The sequence below is a fragment of the Dama dama genome, chromosome 26 (genome assembly GCF_033118175.1).
Source record: "Dama dama isolate Ldn47 chromosome 26, ASM3311817v1, whole genome shotgun sequence".
In the NCBI taxonomy this organism is placed as follows: Eukaryota; Metazoa; Chordata; class Mammalia; order Artiodactyla; family Cervidae; genus Dama; species Dama dama.
The window spans coordinates 50,222,659-50,250,021 of record NC_083706.1 but is presented as its reverse complement, the minus strand read 5'-3'; the positions used below and the strand labels follow the sequence as shown (position 1 = coordinate 50,250,021).

The following is a 27,363-nucleotide window of genomic DNA, read 5'->3' as shown; positions in this document are numbered from 1 at the left end:
CTTTACCACTAGTGACACCTGGGTCTTGACAGTTTATGTTGCAGACAGTTAGAAGGAGGATGCTGATTTTTGGCACAGCCAAAAATCAATCCATAAAATTATGAAAGTGAAAAGTGTGAGAGTGAATGAAAGTCGCTCAGTCGTGTCTGACTCTTTGCGACCCCATGGTCTATACAGTCCATGGAATTCTCCAGGCCAGAATACTGGAAAGGATAGCCTTTCTCTTCTCCAGGGGATCTTCCCAACCCAGGGATCGAACCCAGGTCTCCTGCATTGCAGGCAGATTATTTGCCAGCTGAGCCACCAAGGAAACCCAAGAATACTGGAGTGGGTAGCCTATCCTTTCTCCAGCAGATCTTCCTGACTCAGGAATCGCACCAGGGTCTCCTGCATTGCAGGCAGAATCTTTACCAGCTGAGCCACAAGGAAGCCCATAAACCCATAAGTGAATACTTATTGGCGCCTGTATTGTAATCACTCTGGAAAAAGCCCAAACCTCCATGAACTGAGAAATGGACAAACACATCGTGGTCCATCTTCCACACATGGAAGCCACACTCAGCAATAAGAAGGACTGGAGAACTGATACAAGCCACGGCGTGTATGGGTTCCCTGATGGCAAGCGAAAGAAGCCAGACACAAAAGCCTAACCGCAAGTTATTTCATGTATGTAACATTCCAGAAACAGCAAAGCCCTAGGGAGAGAAATCAGATCAGGGGTTGCCAGGTGCTGGAGGCGGGAGGGGAGAAAACAGATTACAGAGGGACAGGAGGGAGCATTTGCATATGATGGAAACGTGTCTACATCACCTTGATCGTGGTGCTGGTGAAATGAATGGAATCAAGATTCATCAAACTGTGCCTTTGAGGGTGAATCTTGCTCTAAGAAAATTCTACCTGAATAAACCTGGCTTGAAACAATGAATGATCTGGTCCCATTGCTACGTCTACAAAGTATTGTGTCATCATAGGAAAATACCAGCTTTAAGGGCAGAAAGAAGTGTGTTCTTGGTTGCCAAGAAGCAGGAGAAGGGGAGGGATGGAGTGGGAGGTTGGGCCTAGCAGACGTAAACGAGTGTAAACAGGGCGGACAAACAGCCAGGTCCTACTCTAGGACACAGCAAACGGTACTCAATACCCTGTGACAAACCATAATGGAAAAGAATCTGAGAAAGAGTGTATAAATATGTATATGTGTAACTGAATCGCTTGGTTGTGCAGCAGAAATTCACACACACCATTGTAAATCAACCGTACTTCAATTGAAAAAAAAAAAAATAAGAGGGGCGAAGAAGTGTGTCCTTACCTGGACCCTGCCGCTTTCTAGCTGTGTGGCTCTGAGAAGGTCTCCCTCCCTTTGCAAAGCTCGGCCTGCTCACAGGTGAAAGGCGGGTAACAACGATTTTACAGGATGACCTGCACCCCACGTGTGGCAAGGCTCCATATGTCACTGTCCAAACAGGAACTGCCCTTCACCAGATGTCTTTTCTCTCGCGCTGGCCCTCCGTACGGGGCACGACGCGACCCCGAGTCCACTTTAACCAGTCCTTCTTACCTTCCCTACCGCATCAGGCGTGGGCTCTGTCTTTGATGCCCAACCCCCATCTCAGTGTCAACCCATCCCACCCTGGGGGGCATCTTCAAGAGTGGTCCTCAGTGAGCCCGGCTGGCCCACAGCCCTGTCAGCAGCTAGCCGCCCCCTCGCCCCGGATACACTCACCGGATGAACGTAGGGAACAGCTCGGCGTTGACCAGACACACCATCTGGAACACGATGGTGATCCCCATTCGGCCGACACAAGCTACCGTGATATTCAGCCAGGACAGATCTGGGAGGAGACAGACAGAGGGTATGAGAGCTAGAGGGCTGTACCCACAGATTTGCCAGGAGACGCCGCAAATGGGAGCTTGGACTTTAGAGCTGGAAGGGCCCGAAAGGCTGTCTTATCCAACCCTTCCATATTTGGATCAGTAAACAGAGCCTGGTGGCTCAGATAATAAAGAATCTGCTTGCAATGCGGGAGACCTGGGTTTGATCCCTGGGTTGGGAAGATCCCCTGGAAGAGGAAACGGCATCCCACCCCAGTATTCTTGCCTGGAGAATCCTGTGGACAGAGGAGCCTGGCGGGCTACAGTCCACAGTGGTTTCAGCGACCACTACTAACACTAACTAAACTGAGTCCTGAGAGATTTGGGGACTTGATGGCACGTGAGGGAAGACTTCACTGTGCAGAGGAAAGAATGTGCTTTTTTGAATCTCAGCTATGCTTCCTGCCAGCAGAGCGATGAGGCAAATGGCTTACTTCTGCCTGCCTCAGTCTCCTCAGCTATGAAATGGGAATCATCTCACCCAACTTACAGGTGGTGGTGAGATTTAGAGATAACACATGTCAACTGTGCATCATGACCACTCCACCAGTCCTGGCTTTTTATTATCCTCCAACAGTGTCCTTGCTGACACAGCTCCTGAAACACAGTAGGTCCTCAACAACGTGGTTCCCTCGGGCAGAAGTCCAGAGCTGGTGGACCAGATTTCTCATCCTCAGCACTCATTTCCCAACACATTTTTAAAAATATTTTATTTATTTATTTTTGATGGCACTGTGCAAGGGCTTTCTCTAGTTGTGTGAGCAGGGGCTACTCTCTAGATCTGATATTGAGGGCTTCCGTAGTTACAGCTCGTGGGCTCTAGGACTTGGGCTCAGTAGTTCTGACACCTGGGCTAGTAGCCCCACGGCATATGGAATCTTGCCAGAGCAGGGATCGAACCTGTGTCCCCTGCAGTGGCAGCTGGATTCTTAACCCCTGGACCACCAGGGAAGTCCTCACAGCACATTTCTTAACCCAAGCATCTTTCACTGGTCTGAGAGGATGAGGGATGCAAACCCTCATCTCCTCCTAGCAGACGGCTCTGAGTCTTAATTAGCGGCAGGTCCAGAAGCCTTCTCCTTCCTGGGGAGCCATCAAAGCATTAGGCACCATCATCTGCTTCACCGGGATGTTAGGGGTTCACCCAAACCTCAAAGCACAAATGGCTTCTGAGTAAGGTCGGCTCACTAACAGAGCCTCCGGGGTAACAGACAGCGTGTCATCTCACCCTTGTCCCCACGAGCCGGCTGCTCAAGGAGGACAGGCTTCCTTCCCCTCGCCAGCGGGAGGCTCCGGGGAGAGCAGACCCAGTGACCTTGGGGCCGAGTTTGCCTGCAGCCAGCGCAGTCTCTCCAGGTCTCCTCTGCCCTCTGCCTGGAGGAGAGCCCAAGCAGAGCCTTTAGTTAAGGCTCCCACGAGATACAAGATAAGGGAGTTCACTCAGACACCTGGAGGAGGGCGTTGGTCACAAATTCCGAAGCTTTGATAGATTTGGCAAGATGCTCTACTGGACACGCACGGCATCCTCGCCCTCAGAGAACTACCCTGCCTCCTCTGGGCCCAGGTCACTCCCCAGCCGTCGGAGGGACCACTTACAACTGCAGTCCTGTGGCGTGGCTTCCTGCCATGCTTGGGATAAAACCCACCCTGGCATCTCTCCCTGTCTCCTGCTCACAAGGGTCCAGCTGCTCCTCCGATGCCCAGCTCTCCCCATCCTCAGGGTCCTCACTCTTGCTGTTCCCTTTCCTGGAAACCTCCCTGCCCGTTTGTTAAAATGGCTCATCCCCTCTTCACTTAGGTCTCCTAATGTCACCCTGGACCACCATACGAAGAATTAATGCCCCATCCCTCTTCCTCCTTCTCTTTTCCCTCTAGAACATAAGCTCCAAGAAGTGGAATCTTTCTCTGCTTTGCTCGAGGCTGAGATCCTTGACAGAGACACCACTCTGTCAAGTACACAGAGGAGCTTCCCAGGTGATGCTAGTGGTAAAGAACCCGACTGCCAATGCAAGAAACGTAAGAGATGCAGGTTCAACCCCTGGGTTGGGAAGATCCCCTAGAGGAGGGCACGGCAACCCACTCCAGTATTCTTGCCTAGAGAATCCCATGGAGAGAGGAGCCTGGTGGGCTCCAAAGGGTCTTTGTTCCAGAGGGTCACAAAGAGTCAGACACAACTAAAGCGATTTAGCATGCACGCACGCAAGTACATAGAAGGTATTTGAAATAGTTTCTGGAACAGGAAACAAAGGCTCCTCATCTAATATGATAAGGACCGGTAAAGGCAAGTGGCGAGAGCGGGAGCTGGGAGAAGGCCCTGGGAGGAGGTGGGACAGAGGACGCAGTACCCAAGCTTCTTCCAGGTGATAATCAAATGGCCTTAGATCCCAGATTCCCTCTTGGGACTTGGAGCTGTTACTTAAAAAACAGCAACAACGAAAACCTCATTCATTCCATTTTACCAGGAATCTACAAACAGGGAGATCGGGGGAAAGAGGGGAAACCGATTTCAGATGCTTGGCCGCTTTTCCTATCTTCTCTGTCCTTGGTGGCTCAGACAGCATAGTGCTTGCCTGCATTGTGGGAAACCTCGGTCCGATCCCTGGGTCGGGAAGATCCCCTGAAGGAGGAAATGGCTACCCACTCCAGTATTCTTGCCTGGAAAATTCCATGGATGGAGGAGCTGGTGGACTACAGTAGTCCATGGGGTCGCAAAGAGTCGGAAACAACTAAGTGACTTCACTCGCTCACTCACTCATGAAAGGAGGGAGAAAAAAACCTGAGCTACCTTTTGCTACCTCTTAAAATTTCTAGCCTGCTCCGTATAGCCTGGTTCTTGAGAACAGAGATTTCATGGGATGTTTCTCATAATATCCTGCTCCCAAAGCCTGCCAAAATGACTCATTAAACCAACAAGTGCGGAGCACAAGCAATAAAAACTGAGAAAATAGCAAATCTGCTCTCCTATTTTTTTTTTAACATTTCTAAAAGTAACAAATGAGAAAGGCAATGTATGTACTCAAATTAAAACTGCCCAAATGATTCTGCTTTGGCTTATCTTGGATTGCTAAGAATTACGGACTCAAGCAAACAGTCACCAAAATGGCTGGTGTTAAAAAGACTAATGATGCCATGTGCTGGTGAGTCTGTGGAACCACTGGAAAGCTGGTGCATCACCGTGGGAGCGTGAACTGGAAAGCTGTCTGGCTGTACCTACTAAAACTAACCTGTGCCCCGCCCCCTGACCCAGCAAGGGAAGTGAGTGTCCACGAAAAGATGTGTTAGAATGTTCACTGCAGCCTTAATCCCAATAGGCAGACACTGGATGACTTTAGATCTCCCCAACCCGGGGACTGAACCTGCATCTCTTATGTCTCTTGCATTGACAGTCAGGCTCTTTACCACTAGCACCACCTGGGAAGCTGCTCTATGTACTTGACAGAGTGACGTCTCTGCCCCAGGAGCTCAGCCGTGAGCAAAGCAGAGAATGTTTCCGCTTCTTGGAGCTTGTGTTCTAGAGGGAAAAGAGAAGGAGGAAGAGGGATGGGGCTTTAATTCTTTGTATGGTGGTCCAGGGTGACTTTAGGAGGCCTGAAGTCAACAGAGGCCTGGATACAGGGTGAGGGATTCCTACAATGCGAGGCTGTCCAACAGTGAAACAGTGCAAGTGACACTCTCGTGGGACAATGTGGGCGAACCTTGCAGAAGCCACGATAAGTGAATGAAGTAAGACAGTACAAAGCGTAGGTGCGGTCTGGTTCAATTATATGAAGTTGAAGAACAGTCAACATTAATCTGTGATGGCAGAGACCAGAGATGCAGGGACCCGGGCTGGGGTGGAGAGCGTTGGTGGCCAACGGGGTGAGGGACCTTCCGAGGTGCTGGAAATGCTCTTTATCTTGGCGTAAGTCGTGGTGCTCAGGTATGAACGAATGAATGATAGTTGCTCAGTCATGCCTGACTTTGCAACCCCATGGACTGTAGCCTGCCAGGCTCCTCTTTCATGGAATTCTCCAGGCAAGATTACTGGAGTGGGTTGCCATTTCCTTCTCCCCAGGTATACATACATGTAAAAAATTCATCGACTTGAACACTCAAAAAGGGCTCATCATTGGTATGCTGTACCTCGACTTAAAATTTTTTTAAAAAGTCATTCTAGACTCAGATAAGCACCTTGGCTTTGTTGCTATTCCAGCGTTAAGACTCTTCCCACAGTTCAACAACCTGGAAGATGATGGGCGTGGACCACTCACCGTGTGGGATAAAGACCATGATGAAGCAGGCCAGCCCCGCTGCCAGGTTGGACATGGCCAGCGGGTAGCGGCGGCCGAATCGGTCGATGGTGACGAGGATGATGAAGGACGCAGGGAACTCGACCAGGGCGGAATAGAGGAAGTCCAGGTAGAGGTTCCCACCAGTTGCGCCCACGTGCATGATGAGGCCCTGGTAGACCACGGAGCTGGTGAACCTGGGCGGGCAGGAGAGGCAGGTCAAAGGTGAGCTCCTCGGAAGAGGGGAGATCCTGGAGACTGGCCAGGAGGATAAAGGCCCTGGCGAGCTGGAGGGAAGCATCCATCACTGGATTTAGAATGTTCTAGAGCAATATGAAAAGTAAGTGAGGTCCCTCCATCGCGTCTGACTCTTTGCGACGCCATGGACTGTATGTAGCCCACCAGGCTCCTCCGTCCATGGGATTTTCCAGGCAAGAGTACTGGAGTGGGTTGCCATTTCCTTCTCCAGGGGGATCTTCCTGACCCAGGGGATCGAACCTGGGTCTCCTGCATTGCAGGCAGACAATTTACCATCTGAGCCACCAGGGAAGTCCTAATATGAGAAGAGAGGGGGTCAAAATCCAGGTGGGGCCCTCCTGGTTGAGAAGCTCCTTCCACGATTTTTGTGAGCCTGTGACTTACAGGACAGACCCGTGTTTCCGAGAGACAGCAAACGATGCAGCAACCATTCTTTACGGCTTACTGTGCCCCTGTGGGCAGCCCTGCTCTGAACACCACACAGGCCCTATCTCATTGGATACCGCAAGCCTCCAAGGGGAAGGAGGGCAGGGGACGGCAGTGGGGAGTGAGCAGTTTCAGGATTCAGACTGTTGTCTGAGCTGTGTGGTCTTAAGTAAGTTAACCAGCCTCTCTGTGCCTCAGTTCTTTCAGCTGTGAATCTGGGTTGTCTTGAGAGTTCATTGAGGTCGTGGACCAGGAGGGCTCAGTGTAGTTAGACACTCAGTGAAGAGCAGACGTTTTTGCTCTCACAGTTGTCTTTCCCAGAGCAAGGGTCCAGAGCACCACGGGGTGGAGGAGTCGGCCAAGCCTTCCCTGCTCCAGAGTGGGGCCCCTGCACACAACGCACCATCTGCAACCAGCAGCATTCCCTCCCTCTCTTTCACCCCATACCCCGTGGCACACGACCCCTCCACCCATATTTGAGGAAAGAACAACCATGTTCACCCCACCAGGCTCATCTAAACTCACCAAGAACGTGGCACACGGAAGGCTGGGGGCCAGCTCAGTCACTCTGACTCAGGGGAAGACTGAGAGTCCCGTGGGTCACTTCTGGGCAAACTGCACAACTTTGGAACATTGAATGACTGTTGATACAATCGTTCCTCACTGCCATGGGGGACTGGTTCCAGGACCCCCCAGGACACCAGAATCCGAGGATGCTCCAGTCCCTTGTGTCAGTCGCATGAATCAGTGTAGGATGTGCACACTCCCGTAAGACTGACACCGTCACCAGATTGCTTACAACACCTAACGTAATATAAATGTTGTGCAAGTAGTTGCCAGCATGCAGCAGATTCAAGTTTTGCTTCTCGGGACTGTCTGGAATTTGTTTGAGTATTTTTTATCTACAGTTGATTGAATCCCCAGATGCAGAACCTGCAGATATGAAGTATTGACTGTGGGAAGAGATTTTGGTGGATAAGAAATTACTTTCTTATAAAAATGCAAATTGCCCGTCAGTTCCAAAACTGAGATCACAGGGGACGTTTCTCGTTACTACACCCCCCTGGTTTTATAAAGTCCAACTCTCCTGGCTCAGATGGTTAGGAATCTGCCTGCAATGCAGGAGTCCCCACTTCGATCCCTGTGTTGGGAAAATCCCCTGGAGAAGGGAATGGCACCCACTCCAGTATTCTTTCCTGGAAGAGCCCATGGACAGAAGAGCCTGGTAGGCTGTAGTACATAGGGTAGCAAAGAGTCAGACACGACTGAGCGACTTCCACTCACTTCACTCACTCACTCCCTGGTTTTATAAAGCTGCACTCGGGGGAGTCTGGGATGTTTTCGTTCCTAGTCCTAAATTATTCCTGTTTGAGCCAAAGTGTGAAGAGAATAAGAAGGCACTAACTGCAACGTGGTGAGTTTAGATGCGCCTGGCGGGGCAAGAGAGGCTTCTCTATGCCAGGTTAAATATTTAGACGGGAACAGTCATCTTATACCCATAAAGCAACTGACCCAAGAGAAAGGAATGTAGAACTCTGATTTTCCTGCACAAACAAATAAACAAAAACCCCAAATCACAACAAACTCTGGGAGAAGGTGAAGAACAGGGAAGGCTGGTGTGCTGCTATCCATGGGATCTCAAGGGGTCCCAAAGAGTAGGAAATATCAACAACGTGAAATGCTGCCATCTTTCGGCAGAACCCACAAACTGCATGTACGCACTACTACGGGTAGAGGTGATGGTTTTTTCACCAAGTGTCTGGCTCTTTGTGACTCCATGGACTGTAGCCCGCCAGGCTCCCCTGTCCATGGGATGTCCCAGGAAGGAATACCGGAGTGGGTTGCCATTTCCTTCTCACACTCCTATAAAAATAGCAATCTGTCATTGTCAGACACTTCCTAAGTTCTAAGCCTTTCACACGCATTATCACATGAATTCATCCGGCATGCCCGTGAGTAGATCCTATCATTGCCTCCATTGGCTGATGAGGAAACTGAGTCACAGAGATCATGAAGCTTCCTGAAGGTCATACAGCCAGGAAGTGATGGGCACCCCCCGCCCCGAGTCGCTGTAATGAATGGAGCCGACGGGGGCAGGGGGCATGACAGTAAGAGAAGGCATCCGGGGCCAGATGGCATGAAGCCCTGCAGGCCGTGGAAGGAATCTCATTTTCTTCTCAGTGGATCAGGAAGACTGTGAGGATGTGAACAAGGAGGTGATGTGATCCGTGACCTTCACCTGCTTTGTGAGCAGCACCTGGGGAGGGGGGGACAGGAGTGGGAGCAGACCACCAGCAAGGAGGCTACCGCGATGGCCTAGACGGGAGGTTGCAACACTCACACCCAAGAGCACAGCTGATGAGAAAATGGCAGGTTCGGGATAGATTTTCAAGGCAGAGCGGAATTTGCAGAAAGCTTGCATGGAGGGGTGTGTGTTAGCTGAGGAGACAGAATCATCGCCTCGACAGGAGTGCTTGGGGTGGAGACGGGACCCAGGCTGATACAGGAGGGGAGCAAGCCTTCCTGTCCGCGGGGTCCCGGGCCTCCAACACAAGAGGCACCACAGCATCGGATGCTGAGAACCAAAATGCGCCAGGCACCTGGCAAGCTTGCAGGGGTTCCTGGGCCCCTCTCGCGGCTGGTGCAGGGCTCCGGGGCCAGCCCGCAGACATGGGGCCTGGGGACCAGGCAAGAACCCGGCATCTAGAGAACTTGGGACGGACTCTGGGGAACACTGCTTACTCATTCAAGCTTCCGCAAGTATTTACGGAGCGGCTGCTACGTGCCAGGCGCTGCCCTCATAGTCGGAACCCTTATTTCACGGGAGGGCAAAGAAGGGCAGGGAGGCAGAGTCACCCCAGTGCAAGGGCAGCCTGGGGCCCAGCTTCTCGGCCCAGGGGTTTCCGGGAGTAACTGAAGGGCCGCCAGGGTGCGGAGGAGCAAGCACTGAGGTCGGGAGCTGACCCAGCACCCCCTGAGGGAAGAGGGAGGAGACCCCCCATCTCAAGGTAGTCACTGGGGAGGGTGACGCTGCCCCAGGGTGTGCAAGGGGTGCTGGGCGTGGACAGGCGTTTCCTAATCAGTGTGAAAAAAGCACGCATGTGCTTTCCGCAGGCTCTGTCGAGGAAGGGTTCTTCCTCCTTGACGGCCTGGAAAATGAAGTTGCTCAGTCGTGTCTGACTCTTTGTGACCCCATGGACTGTAGTCTACCAGGCTCCTCCATCCCTGGGATTCTCCAGTCAAGAATACTGGAGTGGGTTGCCATTTCCGTCTCCAGGGGATCTTCCTGACCCAGGGATCGAACTCGGGTCTCTCGCATTGTAGGCAGACATTTTAGTGTCTGAACCACCAGGGAAGTACTTGACGTCCTGGGGAATCCCTGAAATCTCATCTACCTGCCGGGGCTGAGTCAGCATTAGCTCCTGATGCATGGGGCTTCTGACAACCCTGTCACCTCCTGCAGGTCATCGCTGACTTTTCTACCTGGGGATTTCTTCTTACTTAAACAAGGCCTTTCCTCTACTGGGCAGTCCTCAAGGGAGAAATACGGGTGCCTTTTAAAGAGTTCTTTGAGCGGAAAGCCTTCTGGAAATGCCTTTTCACACTTCTCTCTTTTTCCCCCCCAAGTCGGGCCACCATCTCTGACGTGTACCCAGGCATGCAGGGAAGCACATGGGGCCTCGGAAAGACCGCTTACCACAGGTACATCAGAATGAAGGTGTACTTCCTCAGGTTGGGCGTGCGGAACAGGTCTACGAACGAGGGGCTCAGCTTCTCAGTGACGTCCTCCTCGAGAGACAGCATCTAGGAGAGAGTCAGGCCATCAGCTGCATCCAGGCTGCCACCGTGAGCAGGAATCGCCATCAGAGCCCTTCCCCCACCCCGGACCCCCGCCCCGAGGTCAGTCATCACACTCATCAGCCCAAAGAGCTCCAGCGCCCTCCCGCTTCCCCAGGCAAGTCCCACAGGCAAGCGCTCAGTCATAAACCCGACCCAGCGTTCAGTGAGGGGACAAAGCCCTTGCGCGTGAGTCACCTTCAGGTCGGCAGGAGGCAGCTTCCCGTTCTTCTGGGCGATGTGGTCCATGATCTTTATCGCCTGAGTGTTTCTCTTTTGCGATAACAGCCATCGGGGGGACTCGGGCACAAACCTGCGGACGCAGATCACCCCTACTCGGCGTCTCCCCCAGAGCCCGTCTGAGGTTAAGATTGAAAGAGAACCTCGCTGGAGCTGACTCAAATGCGTTCTTTTTTATAGCTGAGAAATAGTGCCTTGTGTATATGAACCACATCTTCCTCATCCGTTCATCTGCCGATGGACATCTAGGTTGCTTCCATGTCCTAGCTACCGTAAACTGTGCTGCAACGAACACTGGGGTACACGTGTCTCTCTCAATTCTGGTTTCCTCGGGGTGTATGCCCCCAAACCACCATGATGTTGTAAAGTAATTAGACTCCGATTAAAATAAATGAAAAAATAAAAGAGACTCTCCCTTCCAGTGTAGCCTTCATCCATGGGACGGAGGTCCCATTCTCTCCCAGGATCCAGCCGCCCTTCTGGCCCCTGGAAAATTCCTCACACACCATAGAGGCTCCACATGCCCACCCCATCCGATACCACAGACGCCTCTGCATAAGACAGGGGCTGTTGAACAAGCCTCAACGTGTGTCCAAAACAAACTAAACTACACTCGCTTGCCTTCAACACAAGGTAGACTCCATGGTGTCTATTTCAGATGGGACCGCCTGCTCAGTCGCATCAGTCGTGTCCAACTCTGTGCGACCCCACGGACTGTAGCCCTCCAGGCTCCTCCACCCATGGGATTCTCCATGCAAGAATAGTGGAGTGGGCCACCATGCCCTCCTCCAGGGGATCTTCCCGGCCCAGGAATTGAACCCACATCTCCTGCAATGCAGGCAGAGTCTTTACCATCTAAGCCACCAGGGAAGCCCCGTCAGAGGGGACTAAGATGTTTTAAACTCAAAGACTGTGAATCTCTGGAAGAAGGTCACCTGAAAACACACAGGAAAAGTCTCACCCCACCAGCCAGTGGGACTCAGCCGGTGGGGCAGGCGGGGGAGAGTCCCGGCACTGGAAGGCCCCTCGCTCCCTGCTGATGGGGAGAGAGCAGGCTTTTCTTGAGCCTGAGTGTACTGAGAAGCTGGCTCTGGTTCTGAGAGGTTGGGACGGACTCGGGGCCTCCCACAGGTAAGATGCGCCCTCAGCTAAATAGCAACAGAAGCTGCGTGGATGAGACATTTCGCTCCGTGAACCTGTCTGCTACCCACCCTTCCCTCTCCCACAATGATAACTCATCTGTCTGGTTGCTTACCCCTCCAGACCCTGCCAAGGGCTGACAGCTAATAAGACGAAAAACCCACTTGACCTGGCTTTGTTCCTGTCTGATGGGCACACTCCCCAGAGATGGTTCCATTCCTTCATCTACTCCTTCACTGGCTCATCAAAGAGCAAATGCCTACTTTGTGGCTAGGTGGACTTTTGTCTGACTTTTAGCATCTCAGGCCTCTCTCTGGGTGATGTGAATTTAAAGAAACTCTGTAAGTAAATTTCTTTAAAGAGTGGCTGAGAGTGGCTCCCCCCGGAAATAAGGGCTACCCCGTGATGGAGCACCCCAGATGGCGTGGGTGGCTGGAAGCCCGGGGCCTGCAGGTAGGGCCGCCCTGGCTGTTGGGAAGATGGGTCCCCACGGGGACACAGTACCAGTAGCAGAAGAGGAGCAGGAAGACGGGCAGGGAGACGGCCAGCTGCAGCCAGCGCCAGTGCGGGAGGATGTAGGCCAGTCCGGAGAGCAGCACGAGCCCCACGGTGAAGGCCAACTGGAAGAGGATCGCCACCGTCCGTCTGTAGCCCAGACCCACGAACTCTGTGACTGAAACCGGGGAAACGTCAACCGTGGGCTCCCATCCACTTTAAAATCCCCCATTTGCTACCTGCAGCTCCCCCCCCCCCCACACCCTTTGCACACTGCAGTATTCCGTCTATGGGGCTCTCCTGCCCAGAACCTTCTTGCCATCAGCTCCAGGCTGACCTGGAGTATTTCCCACGACCCACCAGGGAGCGCTCGTTAACACCATCAGCAGCTTTGAGGGCACCCCAGGGACCTGGCCCTGTCGTAGGTGTTCGGACACATCTCCAACTCTGTGGGCACAGCCCCGCCCTCCTGACCTCACAGCGAGGTGGTGGACCAGACACACACACGGAGTTCATCACACCCAGGTCTTGACATGATGCGGGCCGTGCGGGAAGAAAGCGTAAATGGCCAGGAGGGTGGGGGGGTCTCCGAGGGTTGCAGATTTTCAGAGCGCAGTGGAGCAGAGCTCATGGAGGAAATGTGAGCCATCAGGAGGGGCGGTGGTTAACCGAACCCGGAATGGGAAAGCGAGTTCCAGGCAGAAGGACAGCAGCCCAGGTGACTGCTGGGTGAGGTTGGGTCTTGGGGGCCGTGCGCCCTCCTGGGGGCGTCTCGTAGGCTTGCGGAAAACACTGGCTTCAAGTGCGGGAGGCACAGAGGCACCTCGGCACGGGGTGACCCGACTTTACGTCTGCTAAAGGCCCCCCTGCACCGCGCTGCTGCCTGTGGGCGCCCCGGGGTGGACCAGCGTGGAGCAGAGCAATGGTGGTGGTGGGATCCGGCAGGAGTAGCAGATCAGTGAGAGGGCTGCGGTGCCGGAGCTGTTCCAAGAGGAAAGCAGACGGGGGGCTGGGGAGAGGGACACTGGAGGAGCAGGCGTGGGGGTGGGGAGGAAGACGTCCTTGGCTGGGAAGAGAGGAGGAGTTGATCACGCAGACTGAAGGGGAGCCCCTGGTGCGGCACCAGGGAGTATGGGACCTTCAAGAGAGGCAGGGGGCTGTGGGAAGGATGCAAGCCAGGGTATCACGCACTCCGTCACAGACACATAGCTTTCCAGGTCTGTCCTCCTGTCTCTCTAGCCTGGGAGCTCCTTGACAGAGGTTGTTGTTCAGTTGCTAAGCTGTTTCCGACTCTTTGCACTGGCTTGTATGGACTTTGCATGGACTGTAGCCCACCAGGCTCCTCTGTCCTCCACTCTCTCCTAGAGTTTGCACAAATGGCCATTGAATCAGTGATACCATCCAACCATCTCAGCCTCTGTCGTCCCCTTCTCCTCCTGCCTTCAATCTTTCTCAGCATCAGGGCCTTTTCCAATGAATCAGCTCTTTGCATCAGGTGGCCAAAGTATTGGAGCTTCAACTTCAGCAACAGGCCTTCCAATGAACACTCAGGGTTGATTTCCTTCTGGATTGACTGGTGTCTTGAGAGTAGGACGGAAGGCCTTGTCTGTTTCGGCATCTCTGGCCCTGCCCCTGTGCCTGCCACAGGGCAACAGACACACCGTGGGGAGGAGAAGGGGTGGGCATGGCTCTGGGCCACCCCGGGGCCCTTCAGTGACCTCAGGGCACTGTGGTCCCCACTTGGAGGATCCTGAGGCAGAGAGAGATTATGGACCATGCCCAGGATCACACAGCTGGTCAGAGATGGGTGCAGATTTGACCTTAAATTAACCCTTGTCTCCATGTGCCAAATACTGCATGTTCAGCCTCTAGATGGCTGGGCTGTTGCAGCTAATATATGCTGAACTCACTAAACTTAACTAGTTTGCTCACAATTTCTTGGGGAAGGAACATGGTTTTTCTTGGCCCTAGTGAACTATTTCTTAGAATGTCAAACCATAAGACATTGTTTTCAAAGATGGCAAGACCTGGCAAAAACCTGGACCATCCTCACTGTTGTCTGATGTACCCATCCATCCCTCCATGGGCTGAGGGATACACAGCTATTACGCTACTTTCTTCTACAGAAGTATTTTTCATTTTCTCTTCTTACTTTTCATAGAAAACTTGAAAGAAAAAATAGTATATAGAATTATCTTGATTTACACTTCATTTTTTTCATCACTGTGTCTATCTCTTCTTTTATGTTTTGTTTATCGAGTTGCCAGGTCATATCCGACTCTTTGCGACCCCATGGACAGCAGCACACAAGGCTACCCTGTCTCTTGCCATCACCCAGAGTTTGCCCAGCTTCATGTCCATTGGGTAGGTGATGCTGTGTAACCATCTCTGCTGTCTTCTCTTTCCCAGCATCAGGGTCTTTTCCAATGAGTCAGCCAAAGTATAAAAGCTTCTTTCATTTCCTCTTGTATCGTCTCCCCTAACTCTTGAGTGTCCTTCAAACCAGCTGAGTTTGTTGTATTTCTTTTGGAAGAGGCTGGTTCATTCATATTTGAAATGTTGTAGTACTGTCCCACCTGTCTCCCCTTCCTACATAACCCCCATCATTGTAAACACATCACATGGGATCTTCTTTTCCCAAACAGATTAGTTGATATGGAAACAAGGAGCCATCATGAGTGGTTATATAAGTGTCTCTCAAACAAAGTGAGACAGAGAGAGGCCATTCTGACCTCACACCCAGCTCCAATCATGCAGACACAAATACAGCTAGCGAGGCCACACTTTGTCTAGACTTCCTCCCAAAAAAACCCGCCTCCACGCTCAGCTTCGTCCCATTCCACCCCACTCCCTGACCTCCCAGGCCTCTCAAAGTGCCTGGAGACCTCGGGCCAGCAGATGCTTACTCAGGGTGTAGCCAGCCGTCCAGTTGCCCTTGCTGACCAGCCCCTGCAGCAGGCGGAAGAGCAGCAGGGACGTGTAGTTTGGAGCCACGGCCGTCAGGACGCCCAAGACGGCGCTGATGAGGGTGGAGGTGAAGAGGCACACTTTGCGGCCAAACCTTCGGAGGCGAGAGACAGCAAGGTGAGACCTGAGTGTTCCCAGGGGCAAAGGGACAGCAGGCCCTCTGCTGGGAGACGAGATCGTTTCTCTGCGGCATCGTGCAGTCCATGGCCCCTTCTCAAAGCCTGACCTGGTCCCCCCTCAGTGACAGCAACCCGCAACTCTTTCAGGTTTAACAAAGTCACTCTGAAGAGGAGTCCTGACCAGTCTCACTCAAGGACCAGGGGCCTCCCTCCATGACCCGCCCAGTTCTCAGACTCATCCCCTCTCATTATCTTTGTACTTAACAGATTGCGTTACTATTCACAGACTTAACAGCGTGCACCAAAAATCAGGTCACCCCCAACCCACATAGTTAACCTTATCAATGATCATAAGGTTTTTCTGGGGAAATATTCAATTCTAATAGAATAATTAGTGAAAAGTGTTTTTCCTTTCTTTTTTCATGAGTAAAGTGGGCCAACAAACACATGAAGAGATGTTCAACATCGCTAGTCATCAGGGAAATGCAAATCAAAGCTACACTGGAAGTTGCTATAAAACACAGGGAACTCAACCCGGCGTTCTGTGACAACCTAGAGACCTGGGATGAGGTGGGGGGTGGAGGGGAGGTTCAAGGTCGGGGGGACATGTGTATGCTAATGGTTCATTCACTGGTTCATGGCAGAAGCCAGCACAATATCCTAAAGCAATTATCCTCCAATTAAAAACAATTTGTTTAAAAAAAAACATTAAAAAAAAAACTGCAGTGAGATATCACCTCGCGCTTATCAGAATGGCCGTTATCAGAAAGACAATAAACAACAAGTGTTGGCAAGGATGTGGAAAAAAGGGCGCTTAGTACACTGTGGATGGGAAATAAACTGATGCAGCCATTACGGAAAACAGAAGAAACAGGATGAAGTTTCTTTAAAAAATTAAAAACAGAACCACCATAAATCCAGCAATTTCACGTCTGAATATTTCTCCAAAGGAAGCAAAAACACTAATTCTAAAAGGTATCTGCACCCTTGTGTTTATTGCAGTATTAGCTAAATTGCCAATGTATGAAAGCAATATATGGAATTCCAATATAAGCAATATATGGAATATATTCCAATATAAGCAATATATAGAAGGACTAATGCTGAAGCTGAAACTCCAATACTTTGGCCACCTGATGCAAAGAACTGACTCATTTGAAAAGACCCTGATGCTGGGAAAGATTAAAGGCAGGAGGAGAAGGGGACGACAGAGGATGAGATGGTTGGATGGCATCAGCAACTCAATGGACATGAGTTTGAGTAAGCTCTGGGAGTTGGTGATGGACAGGGAGGCCTGGCGTGCTGCAGTCCATGGGGTCACAAAGAGTTGGACACGACTGAGCAACTGAACTGAACTGATATGGAAGCAACCTAAGTGTCCATCGATAGTTGAATGAATAAAGATGTATATATAATATTATATGTATATATGTATGTATACAATGCAATAGTACTCAGCCATAAAAAAGAATGTATTTATGACAGTACAGACAGACATAGAGGGTAAAGCGCTAAGTGAAAGCAGTCAGAGAAAAATGTATACCCTGTGACCTCACTCATACGCAAGATTTAAGAAACAAAACAAATAGAGCTTCTAAATGACAGTTATCTACTCCTGAAAATAGATACATAAATAGATAAATACTAAAAATATTAGTGACAGAACCATTCACTCTACCTTCTTCCCACGTGCAAAGATGATTAACATGCTTTAGGGAAATACTCCGGGGGTGGGGGGGAAGAGCTGTCCACACACAAAAATCCACATCCTCGTCTCTCATCGTCAACCTTGCACTGACACTGTCCTTGCTCACCAACTTCTACATGTTGAACTTCTCTCTGCATTCCCTCTTCTGGCTTATCTCAAATCTGGTTTGTCGCTTTAAATACCAATTACTGGTGGCCAATCCTAAATATTGTACTCCAGCCCGAACCTCATGTATCCAACTGTCTACTTGGCAACTCTTCTCTGTCTCACAGGCTGCTCTGAACACATCTCCACCAAGCTGCAGAGGAGGAGATTCTTAACCCTCTCTGTCTCCAAAGATGGCCCTGCCCCCCTCCACCCTTCTGCCAGAAGCATAACTCTCGGTTTTGTTCCCCCTTCCTCTGAGTCCCGCATCCCAGCTACACAACCTGCCTGCAGTTTCCACCTCTGAAATCCCCCCCAAAACCCCCAGCTTCCTCCATCCTCCTGTCCCACGTCGTCCAAGGCACTCACTACCATGTCGGGTCTCAACTTCTGCGAAGGGTCCCTCTGGACGCTTCTCCCACCACTGGCCGCTGAAGTCCCTTCTCCCTACGGTGTTGACACTGTGTGTGGTCGGATGCACCTTTACGTACCTGTCTGCGATGTAGCCGACACCCAGAGAGCCCAGGAAGAAGCCCAGGTTCACAAAGGACTGAAAGAGGTCCACCTTCCAAGAGTCATCACACACCAGGTTAAACTGCGGGTCGGAGGGGCCAAAACACACAAGACCGTTTGTAAGTTAAACTACGGCTACCATTTTCCCCGCAGAAAATGTCAACACACAACACAAAAATGTGGGATCCTGGGGTCCCTCACATCCTTTCCTTTCACCACATTTTCATAAGACAAATGCAAGGTTTCTGGGGAATCTCAGGCAGTGTCATTAAATGCCTAATATCTTTATCTTGGGTTTACCCTCAATACGCACTAAGTAAAGGGGCTGTTGTCAGGGGCCTCTGATAGTTGTCAAAGGACAGGGTGGCCAAAAGGTAAGGTTTCTAAAGGAAATACGGCAGAGTGATTATCCAAAAATGAAAATGAAGTAAAATAAACATGACGTGTTTCCCAGAATTGATAAAAGCCCTTAATTAAGAAAGCTGAGCACCAAAGAATTGATGCTTTGAACTGTGGTGTTGGAGAAGACTCTTGAGAATTCCCTGGACTGCAAGGAGATCCAACCAGTCCATCCTAAAGGAGATCAATCCTGAATATTCCTGGGAAGGACTGATGCTGAAGCTGAAACTCCAACACTTTGACCACCTGACGCGAAGAATTGACTCATTGGAAAAGACCTTGAGGCTGGGAAAGACTGAAGGCAGGAGGAGAAGGGGACGACAGAGGATGAGATGGTTGGATGGCGTCACCGACTCAATGGACATGAATTTGAGTAAGCTCTGGGAGCTGGTGATGGACAGGGAAGCCTGGCGTGCTGCAGTCCATGGGGTCGAAAAGAGCTGAACATGACTGAGTGACTGAACTGAACTGAATCACATGTTTTATTCCATATTCTACCCAATAATTGTGTGAATTTGTCATGACTGATGGAGCTGTAAGTATCAACATGAGAATTTCTGAGCAAAGACACAGAGGGCAGCTGGTGGGGGCTTCTGGGGAGCAGCCCTGTGCAGCCCTGCATGTGGGGGATGGGGGAACCCAGAGGCGGCAGGAGACGTGGAGGGTCCCATGTGCCTGGGAGGAGCTGAGGCAGAAGAACAGAGGCAAAGACAGGAGCCGATCTGCCTGGGCGTTGTTGGGAGTGAGGTTCAGGGCTTGCCCCTCCGTGCCTGGCACATGCATGGTGATACCAACACTCCTGGGTGCTCTGGGAGGCCTGAGTGCAGGAGCATCCCCACTTGGATACCAGAGGGGCAGAAAGCAGGGAGGCACCCAGGGATGAGACAGAAGCTGGGAGGCAATAGCCGGGGCCCTCACCTCCCCATTTAGCCCAGCACCGGTCAGGACTCATGACTCTGCCCCGCCAGGCAGAGGGGTGTGACCACAAGGATGTCACTTAGCAACTCTGGGCCTCGGTCTCCTGTCTGGAAGGTGTGTGTGGAGCCGGTCCTGTCACCATCACGGAGCGGCTGCCGGCGCTGCAGCGAGACACCATGTGCCCCTGGTTTGGTAAACAATGAACCATTTAACTTTTTAAATGGAGGCTTTACTTCTTCTTGTTCAGTCGCTCAGTTATGTCTGACTCTGCGACCCCAGGGACTGCAGCACTACAAGCTTCCCTGTCCTTTACTATCTCCTGGGGCTTGCTCAAACCCATGTCCATTGAGTCGGTGATGCCATCCAACCATCTCATCATCTGTCGTCCCCTTCTCCTCCTGCCTTCAATCTTTCCCAACATCAGGGTCTTTTCCAATGAGTCAGTTCATTGCATCAGGTGGCCAAAGTATTGGAGTTTCAGCTTCAATATCAGTCCTTCCAATGAACACCCAGGACTGATCTCCTTTAGGATGGACTGGTTGGATCTCCTTGCAGTCCAAGGGATTCTCAAGAGTCTTCTCCAACACCACAGTTCAAAGCGTCAATTCTTCGGCGCTCGGCTTTAAGATGGTCCAACTCTCACTCCAGGTGTTTATTCCCTTGAAAATTCAGCTGAAAGCACACCACCCCAGGGAGTTTTTCCTGCCACTGTTTGGTTTCTCTGCGGCCCTGGGCCCCTGTCAGCAGAACTCGGGGGAGGCCGCTCCTGGGAGTTGTTATCTCGCTGGCCCAGGTCAGCCTCTCCAGCGGCCTCTCTGGAGCTCCCACCCATGTCACCCAGGATGATGTTCTGGGCGTACTAGATGCCCCCAAAACCACAGGACAATGGTTTGGGGACGTTTGTTCTACTCTTTGCAATCAGCATCTTTGTAAGATGTCTCTGCCACCCTCCCTGAAATGCCCTGCATACCATCCTGCTCTGGGGGCATACAGAAGCCAGGGAGCTCATGGAACTGGAAGAAGGGGCACCTAGCCTTCCCTGCTGACGCCGCCTCCCCTAAGAACTCTGCCCCCAGCTACGCCAAGGGGCTCTGTCTGCAGGCACCTGCTCCCTGCGATCCCAGACCCAGCCACTGCCCCCGGGGCCCCTATGTGCCCCCAGAAAGACAAGGCTGGCCCCTTAGGGAAGCCCAGGCTTTGCACAGGGGTCGCACGGGATGGGGTGGGGTCTCCTAGGCCAGGCCCCTCCCCTGCTGGGACTTCACTGGGGATTTCTCCGGGGCCAGGCAGTATGGTGGACACGTCCCGTAGAGCAGCAGGCTGGCCAAGCTCACAGGACACAGTCACCCAGCGTTCTCATTAGAATCCAGGTTCCCATGGGTTCTGTCTCAGCAGATCACGGATCAGAATCCAGGTGATCCCAGGGATCAGGTGAGTTGGGAAACCAGCACCCTTCTGCCCCAAATGGACCCTGACCTCTGCCCTCAGGATGGGGAGGGATGGGAAGCTGGGTGTTCAAAGCGGTCAGCACATCGTCTTCCCTTCAGCCAATTCCAACGTCCAAGGCAAGGCCTTGTTAAAGATTATTTCTGCAGAAATGAATAACTAAAGAGGATTCTGCCCCAAATAAGCTTCAGCTTAGACTGAGAGGAGGAGGCAAAAGTGGTTTTGAAGCAGTGGGAAGGGTGAGTCAGAGGAGGCGCGTTCCGTCCAGGAGAAGCGGTCCTCCACTCCTGAGGGCCCGCGTCTCATCGCCTCCATCACCTCCAGCTGGATCCCACCCCCAACACACTAGTGTGTTCCCAGGTGAGCCCTACCCCACAACCCCTCCCCTGTCTCCCCCAGTCCTCCCCAGAGGACTTGGGTCCCCGAGTACCTGGAAGCCCGCTCCCTGTTACCACCGTTGGCCAGTCGGGGCTGTGTCCCCTCCCCAGGACCCCCGCCCAGGCCAGGCTCCCCCACATGCATGAGCTGCTGCTGCCGTGTGTTCCCGCCTCACTGTTTAGGGTCTCAGTCCCCCGGCCTCCCCGGCCAGGACCCTCCGGCAAATTGGGCGCCGCCTCCTCCTCCCCACCCCCTTCCAGGTCTGTGTCTCTTTAAATCGATCCTTCTTTCTGACCCTGTGACAGCCACGTGGGTCCACAGCCCTGCTGGGGGGCCGTGTCGGCCTCCTCAAGCTCTCCCCACCTCTGGGAAGCCTCCCCTCCACTCCCCACCAGCGCCTGGACCATTCCCAAGGTCCAGTGAGCACCGTCTTCTTCCTCTGCCTGAACTGCCACTTGGCACAAAGGTAGGGTTGCCAGTTTTAGAGGGAAAAAAAAAAATACGGGGTGCCCCTCCGAACTGGAATTTCAGATAAACAACACTTTTTTTTTTTAGTGCAATCATGTCCTCAGCAGTATCTGAATTCCCAGCCTCAGCTGTCAGTATCAAATGTTGTGCAATATCTGGGACCTAATTATTCTAAACAAATATTCATTGTTTACCCGCAATTCAAATTTAATGGGCGTCCGGCATTTTATCTGGTGACCTGATGTAAGATCTCAGCGCTCTGGCCCAAAGCTGAGCCACCCATTCTGTCCATGACCCCTCTACTGGATTCCAGTCAATTCAACAACTCATTGCTCCCTGAACGTGGTCCCTGTCCCCTCTCCACCGAGCTTCAGTTCACGCTCCCCAACGCACCCTTTTTCCTCTCCTAGCAGCTCAAAATACTAGCCTGGGTCCCATTCAATACTCTGTCCTAAGGATCTACTGTATATCACAGGGAATTATACTCCATATTTTGTAATAACCTAGAAGGGAAAAGAATCTGAAAAAAAAAAGATATCTATGTATATATAACTGAGTCAAGGAAGTCACATGGTAACCCACTCCAGTATTCTCGCCTGGAGAATCTCACGGACAGAGAGGAGCCTGGTGGGCTACAGTCCATGGGGTCGCAAAGAGTCGGACACGACTGAAGTGACTTAGCCTGGGATGGCATAGCTGAATCACCTTTCCTGAAACTAACACAAGACTATAAATCAACCATACTCCAATTTAGAAAGCCTGCTACCTCCCGCTGGAAGACCCCAGTGGCCAGCTGAATAGCAAGGTCCCCCTCCTTGTCTGGGACACTGATCTTATTCTCACAACCACCACCCCTCCCTCGCTCCCTGGAGACTGCAAACGCCTTGGGCCTCGCAGGCTGCTTCCGTGTCCCTCCTGGCATCACACCCAGTGCCAGAACAGAGGAAAAGCTCGGAACACGGTTACTGAGGGGACAGACGGAGGGCTGAATGGATGAATTCTTGCATCCAGCTGATCCTTTCCAAGCAGTGTGCCTCAGCCACAGAGAACAATACGTCCCCGTCTAGGTCTGTTTCTAGATTCCCAGCGAGAAGAGTGGCCAGTTCAGCACCCCTGGGAGACGAGTCCTCTAACTGGACATCTGAGGTTGGAGGACGCCTCAGAGACCAGATGTTTGTGCAAGGGCACCCACACCTGCCCCGCCCCCCAAGACAGCGGGCCGTGGGGCCAGAGGAGAGGACATGGCTTTTCTCCAGCTAGACGTGTGGGGCTCAGGGCATCAGTTTCTTTGTTTCAGGCGAGCAGTTTGCTAACAGACACGCTCTGCACAGTTCCAGTCTGTGGCTTCACCAAAAGGCTTCCGTGGAGGCTCAGATGGTAAAGAATCTGCCTGCAATGCAGGAGACCCAGGTTCGATCCCTGGGCCCGGAAGATCCCCTGGAGAAGGGAATGGCTACCCACTTCAGTATTCTGGCCTGGAGAATCCCATGGACAGAGGAGCCTCTCAGGCTACAGTTCATGGGGTTGCAAAGAGTCGGATACCACTGAGCGACTGATGTGTCTAAACTTCTCCTGTGACTTCACCAAGTGACCTTGAGGTCATTTTCCAAGTGCCCATGCTTGTCACAGTATATAACACTTTCCAAAGGGTCCATGAAGGAAAGAACTCTGCTGGCTTCTCAGTGAGATATTCTCAAAGCAAAGGCTCAGATAACCCCCTAACCTATCCAGGCAAGCGCTCTGCCTCCATCCTGCTCTCCTGCGGGCCATGGAGGGGGCACCCAGTGCAGCAGGGCACTGGACACCCAGGGGTGCTGAACCAGCCACTCTCCTGACTTGTCTGATCAGCACCTCTGTGGTCCTCGGCCGACCCCTGGGAAGCAGGTCATTGTCATCGTTGGCTTACTGATGAGGAAACTGAGGCTCAGAGAGGCTGAGTAACCTACACAGCGACACTCAGCCAATTCGGGGCATGGCTGGGACTCAGTCAGACTCCAGGGCAGCTTCCACACTGCCTCAGAGACCAGCGTTGAGCTATCACAGGTCCACAGCTCGTGAATGGAGGGAGGGGGCCTCACAACTCTGATGGTGGGGCTGCTGGCCCCCGAGTGGATTCTGCAGGCCCGTGGAGAAGCCAGTGGGGCAGAAAGATGAGGAAGCCAGTCTCCCCGGGGGTTCCCCGTCCAGCAGTCCAGCTCGGCCTGGCAGGGGATGGTCTCTCTGAGCCCCAGTTCCCTCCTCTAACACCCAGAGTGTGCGGAGGATTGAAGAAGGGAGGAACGATAGTGCCCGGGATGGAATCTGATACGCCGTGGTTCAGAGAGCACCACCCTGCTCCCTCTTCGCTGATGTGGGGTCGAAACCTGTAGGGTTCGTCATGTTTCCTCTCTGCCCTGAAACCTGCATCAGATCCCCCGGCGAAGGCCCGCTCTTACCTCAGTCACGATGGAGGAGCCGGGTGTGTCATACACCCAGCCCTGATCGCAGGGGCCCAAGGGCAGGGGGCTGCCGTTGGCGGCCAGGCTGGCCAGCGGGTCCAGGCAGCTGAGGGCACTCTGGTTCCAATCCACCGCGTAGCGGAGGCACTGACCCTCGGGCCCTGGGCCGGGCACCGTGTAGTTGAGCTCCTCCGCCAGGCTCCAGCCGCATCGCCGGCTCAGCTCCGCCACCCCGGGGCTCCGGCAGCGGTGGTCCGGGGTGAAGGCCAAGAAGACGATGCCCACATAGATGGGGGCGAAGGCGGCCGAGAACAGACACAGGATCAGGAAGGCTTGCTTCTGGAACCAGCCGAACTCCCCGACCTGCTCCAGAACATCGTCCACGGTGAGCATGACTGAGCCTCCACGCACATCGCTCTGAGCAGACCACGGCGGCCGCAGAGCCCAGGGTCAGGGTCTTATGTGGGTTTCTCTGCAATGGGCTGGTCTGAAGTCTAATTGCTGTCTAAGCATCTTGGCTTCTACCCCTGGAAGCCAACCAGCTGGAACCAATCTTTCACCCGCAGGGCAGGTTTTGGAAGGGATAGGAGGAGGATGATTGGTCAGACTGCTGGGCTGGGGGAAGTCACCTGGGCTGAGGGCCTGTTTCTTTGGCACTGGGGTTCCCAGAGCCAAGGGAGAGAGCAAAGGTGGCCATGAACCTCCCAGCGGTCTCTTTCAGGCTCTTCCAGAGGGATCCTCTACTTGAAAGCTTTTTTATCATCTAGATAAACAAGGACAGCACACTGGCTGCCAGACTATCGGACCTGCTTCTCATGATGGGGCATCTCAAGCAGAGTGCATCGAGGGTCTGGCCATGGGTGATGGGAGAGCCAAGCTCCCCAAACTGACTCACTGCCCTATGTCCTTGTCCCAGTGTAGAATGACCGCCTTCTTCGGGACCCACAAAGGACTTCTCCTGGCATCACTATGTCTGCAGGCTCCTGGCTGCTGGACCATGACGCACCCACCCTGAATCCCCAGGAAAGTGGGCCACAGGGGCCCTCTGGGCACAGACCATGATGGGTTCCCTGGGCAGAGATGCTGGTAGAAAAGATCAAAGGGTTGCAGGCAGAGAACACCTCCCCCTCCCCCACTTCAGCCCGGGAGGACACAGAACATTAAGCCTGGGTCCCCCCTCCATGCACACAAGAGGGACAAATAACAGACGAACGGATGCCCGGGTTCCCTCTGGTTCCCGGGACCCTCATCTCTGCTCCGTGGACACGGGGAGCTGGCCCCAAGCCCAGCGGTGCACCAGCTGCTCTGGTGAGACAGGAGGAGCTCTGCCAACCACTTCCCTACTTGGGCTGAGCACCAACTGGGGGTGTGGTGGGAGGGGAGAAGGCGGAGAGGGGGGCAAACCTCCCCAAGGCATCAGCTCGCCCAGGCCAGGCGCTGCCCTTCCTGCCCGAGTGAGATAATGGAAACTGTGTCTTCATCGTCCCTCCCTGTTCTTGGCACAGGGCCCCTGAAACCCTTGACACTTCCTAGGAGTGTCTTCTGTTCAACGAGGTGACTCTGGGTGGGCTTGTGGGTGGCTCCTGGCCATGGGTAAGACCAAGCTGTGATTGTGTGCTAGGGGCTTCCCAGGTGGCGCTAGTGGTAAAGAACCTGCCTGCCAGTGCAGGAGACACAGGAATGCAGGTTCGATCCCTGGGTGGGGAAGATTCCCCTGGAGAAGGAAATGGCAACCCACTCCAGTGTTCTTGCCTGGAGAATCCCATGGACAGAGGAGCCTGGAGGGCTACAGTCCTTGGGATCGCAAAGAGACTCTGGGTGGGCACCTGCCTGCAGGTAAGACCGAGCTGTGATTAGAGACTTGGAACTTTCAGCCCCATCTCCCCATTCTCTTGAGCAAAAAGGCCTGAAATGGTCGGTCATGGGTCATGCCGATGGGGTAAAGCCTGCATAAGAGCCCCACTACCCGGGTTCAGAGCATCACATCCACACCCCAGGTCCGTGGGGACAGCAGCTCCTCCACCCACCCCCCTCGTCCCCCTCCCCCCACCCTGCGTATCTCCTCTCCCGGCTCCTCCGATGCTTCACCATATTCTCTAATAATCTGGTGGACAAGTCAATATTTCCCTGACTTCTGTGAGCCGGTCTAGCAAATCAGGAGCTTCCCCCGTGGCTCAGTCGGCAAAGAATCCGCCTGCAGTGCAGGAGACCCAGGTTTGATCCTTGGGGCAGGAAGATCCCCTGGAGAAGGAAACAGCAACCCACTCCAGCATTCTTGCCTGGAGAATCCCATGGACAGAGGAGCCTGGAGGGCTACAGCCCATGGGGTCACAGAGAATTGGACATAAACTGCAGGTAACACTTTCTAGCAAATCAGTTGACTCCAAAGAGGGAAGAGGTCAGAGGACCCTGATCTGTAGCCAAGTCGGGCAGAATTGTGGATCACCTGGGGCCCTAATCGTGACTGGCATCCGAGGGGGGACGGTCCTGTGGGACCGAGCCCTTAACCGGTGGGGTCTGAGACTCTCTCCAGGCTGATGATGTCAGAAGTCGGTTAAACTGTGGGACACCTGGCTGGCATCACAGACTAGTGCCTGGTGTGGGCAAAACCCCCGTATTCAGTGACCCTAAGTGAAGTGTCCTGGGAGAGGAGTGAGGAGGACTCACGGGAGAAAGGAGACCGGGGTTTTCCTACACACGAGGAGGTCACTGCGTTTCTCCACCACAAGCAGCCCTGAACGCTCGGGCTCCCCGGCCTCGAGTCCTCCAGACGGTTTCACTGTTCTGAAACCTTGTCCAAGAGATCCTGGCTTGGCCCTCAGCTACCCACCACCCTAGCCCACTAAGGAACCCACCCACCCACACCCTCCGTGCAAACTAGAGCGCCTGCGGTCTGCCAGGCGCGGCTCTTGGCAGGGAGAACAGAGCTGTGAACAGAGGAACCAGCCTCTCAGGGTAGAGATCCGAGCTCAGCGAGGGAAGTGTGGAGACGATGTCTTCGCAGGTGGGGAGCGCGATGGAGGTCTCGAGCAGGAAGGGGTGGGGGCTGCAGCCTTAAGAACCAGCGGTCAGAGGTGGCCTCTGGGACGCTGAGCCTCGAGGGAGGCTGGAGGCCGAGCCCTGGTGGGTGGGAACTGGAGGACGAACATTCCAGAGAGAGGAAAAAGCTGAGGCCGGGCAGGCTGAGCGAGGAGGCCCGTGGGGCAGCCTCAGAGCCAAGCCAAGGGAGCAGGACTGAGGCCAGAGGGATTTCGGGCCTAGATAAAGGGCCCCGTGGGACCGGGGCTTCACCCGGGGGCGAGGGCAGCCCCCAGAGGCCGCCTGAGCCAAGC

The 27,363-nt window shown here is 53.2% G+C and overlaps 1 protein-coding gene across 1 annotated transcript in view; it reads right to left on the bottom strand.

Moving 5' to 3' along the window:
• The window catches only part of SLC22A1 (solute carrier family 22 member 1), a 35,881-nt gene extending 11,457 nt beyond the window's left edge, over positions 1-24,424 (bottom strand). Inside the window, exons 1-8 of the mRNA XM_061130283.1 lie at positions 24,029-24,424; positions 17,963-18,066; positions 15,440-15,594; positions 12,543-12,711; positions 10,857-10,971; positions 10,519-10,625; positions 6,120-6,334; positions 1,721-1,829 (exon numbers count right to left, since the gene is read on the bottom strand). Of these exons, the coding sequence (XP_060986266.1) occupies positions 1,721-1,829; positions 6,120-6,334; positions 10,519-10,625; positions 10,857-10,971; positions 12,543-12,711; positions 15,440-15,594; positions 17,963-18,066; positions 24,029-24,424 (1,370 nt within the window). The remainder of the gene's footprint in view (positions 1-1,720; positions 1,830-6,119; positions 6,335-10,518; positions 10,626-10,856; positions 10,972-12,542; positions 12,712-15,439; positions 15,595-17,962; positions 18,067-24,028) is intronic.
• Between the last annotated feature and the right edge of the window lie 2,939 nt (positions 24,425-27,363).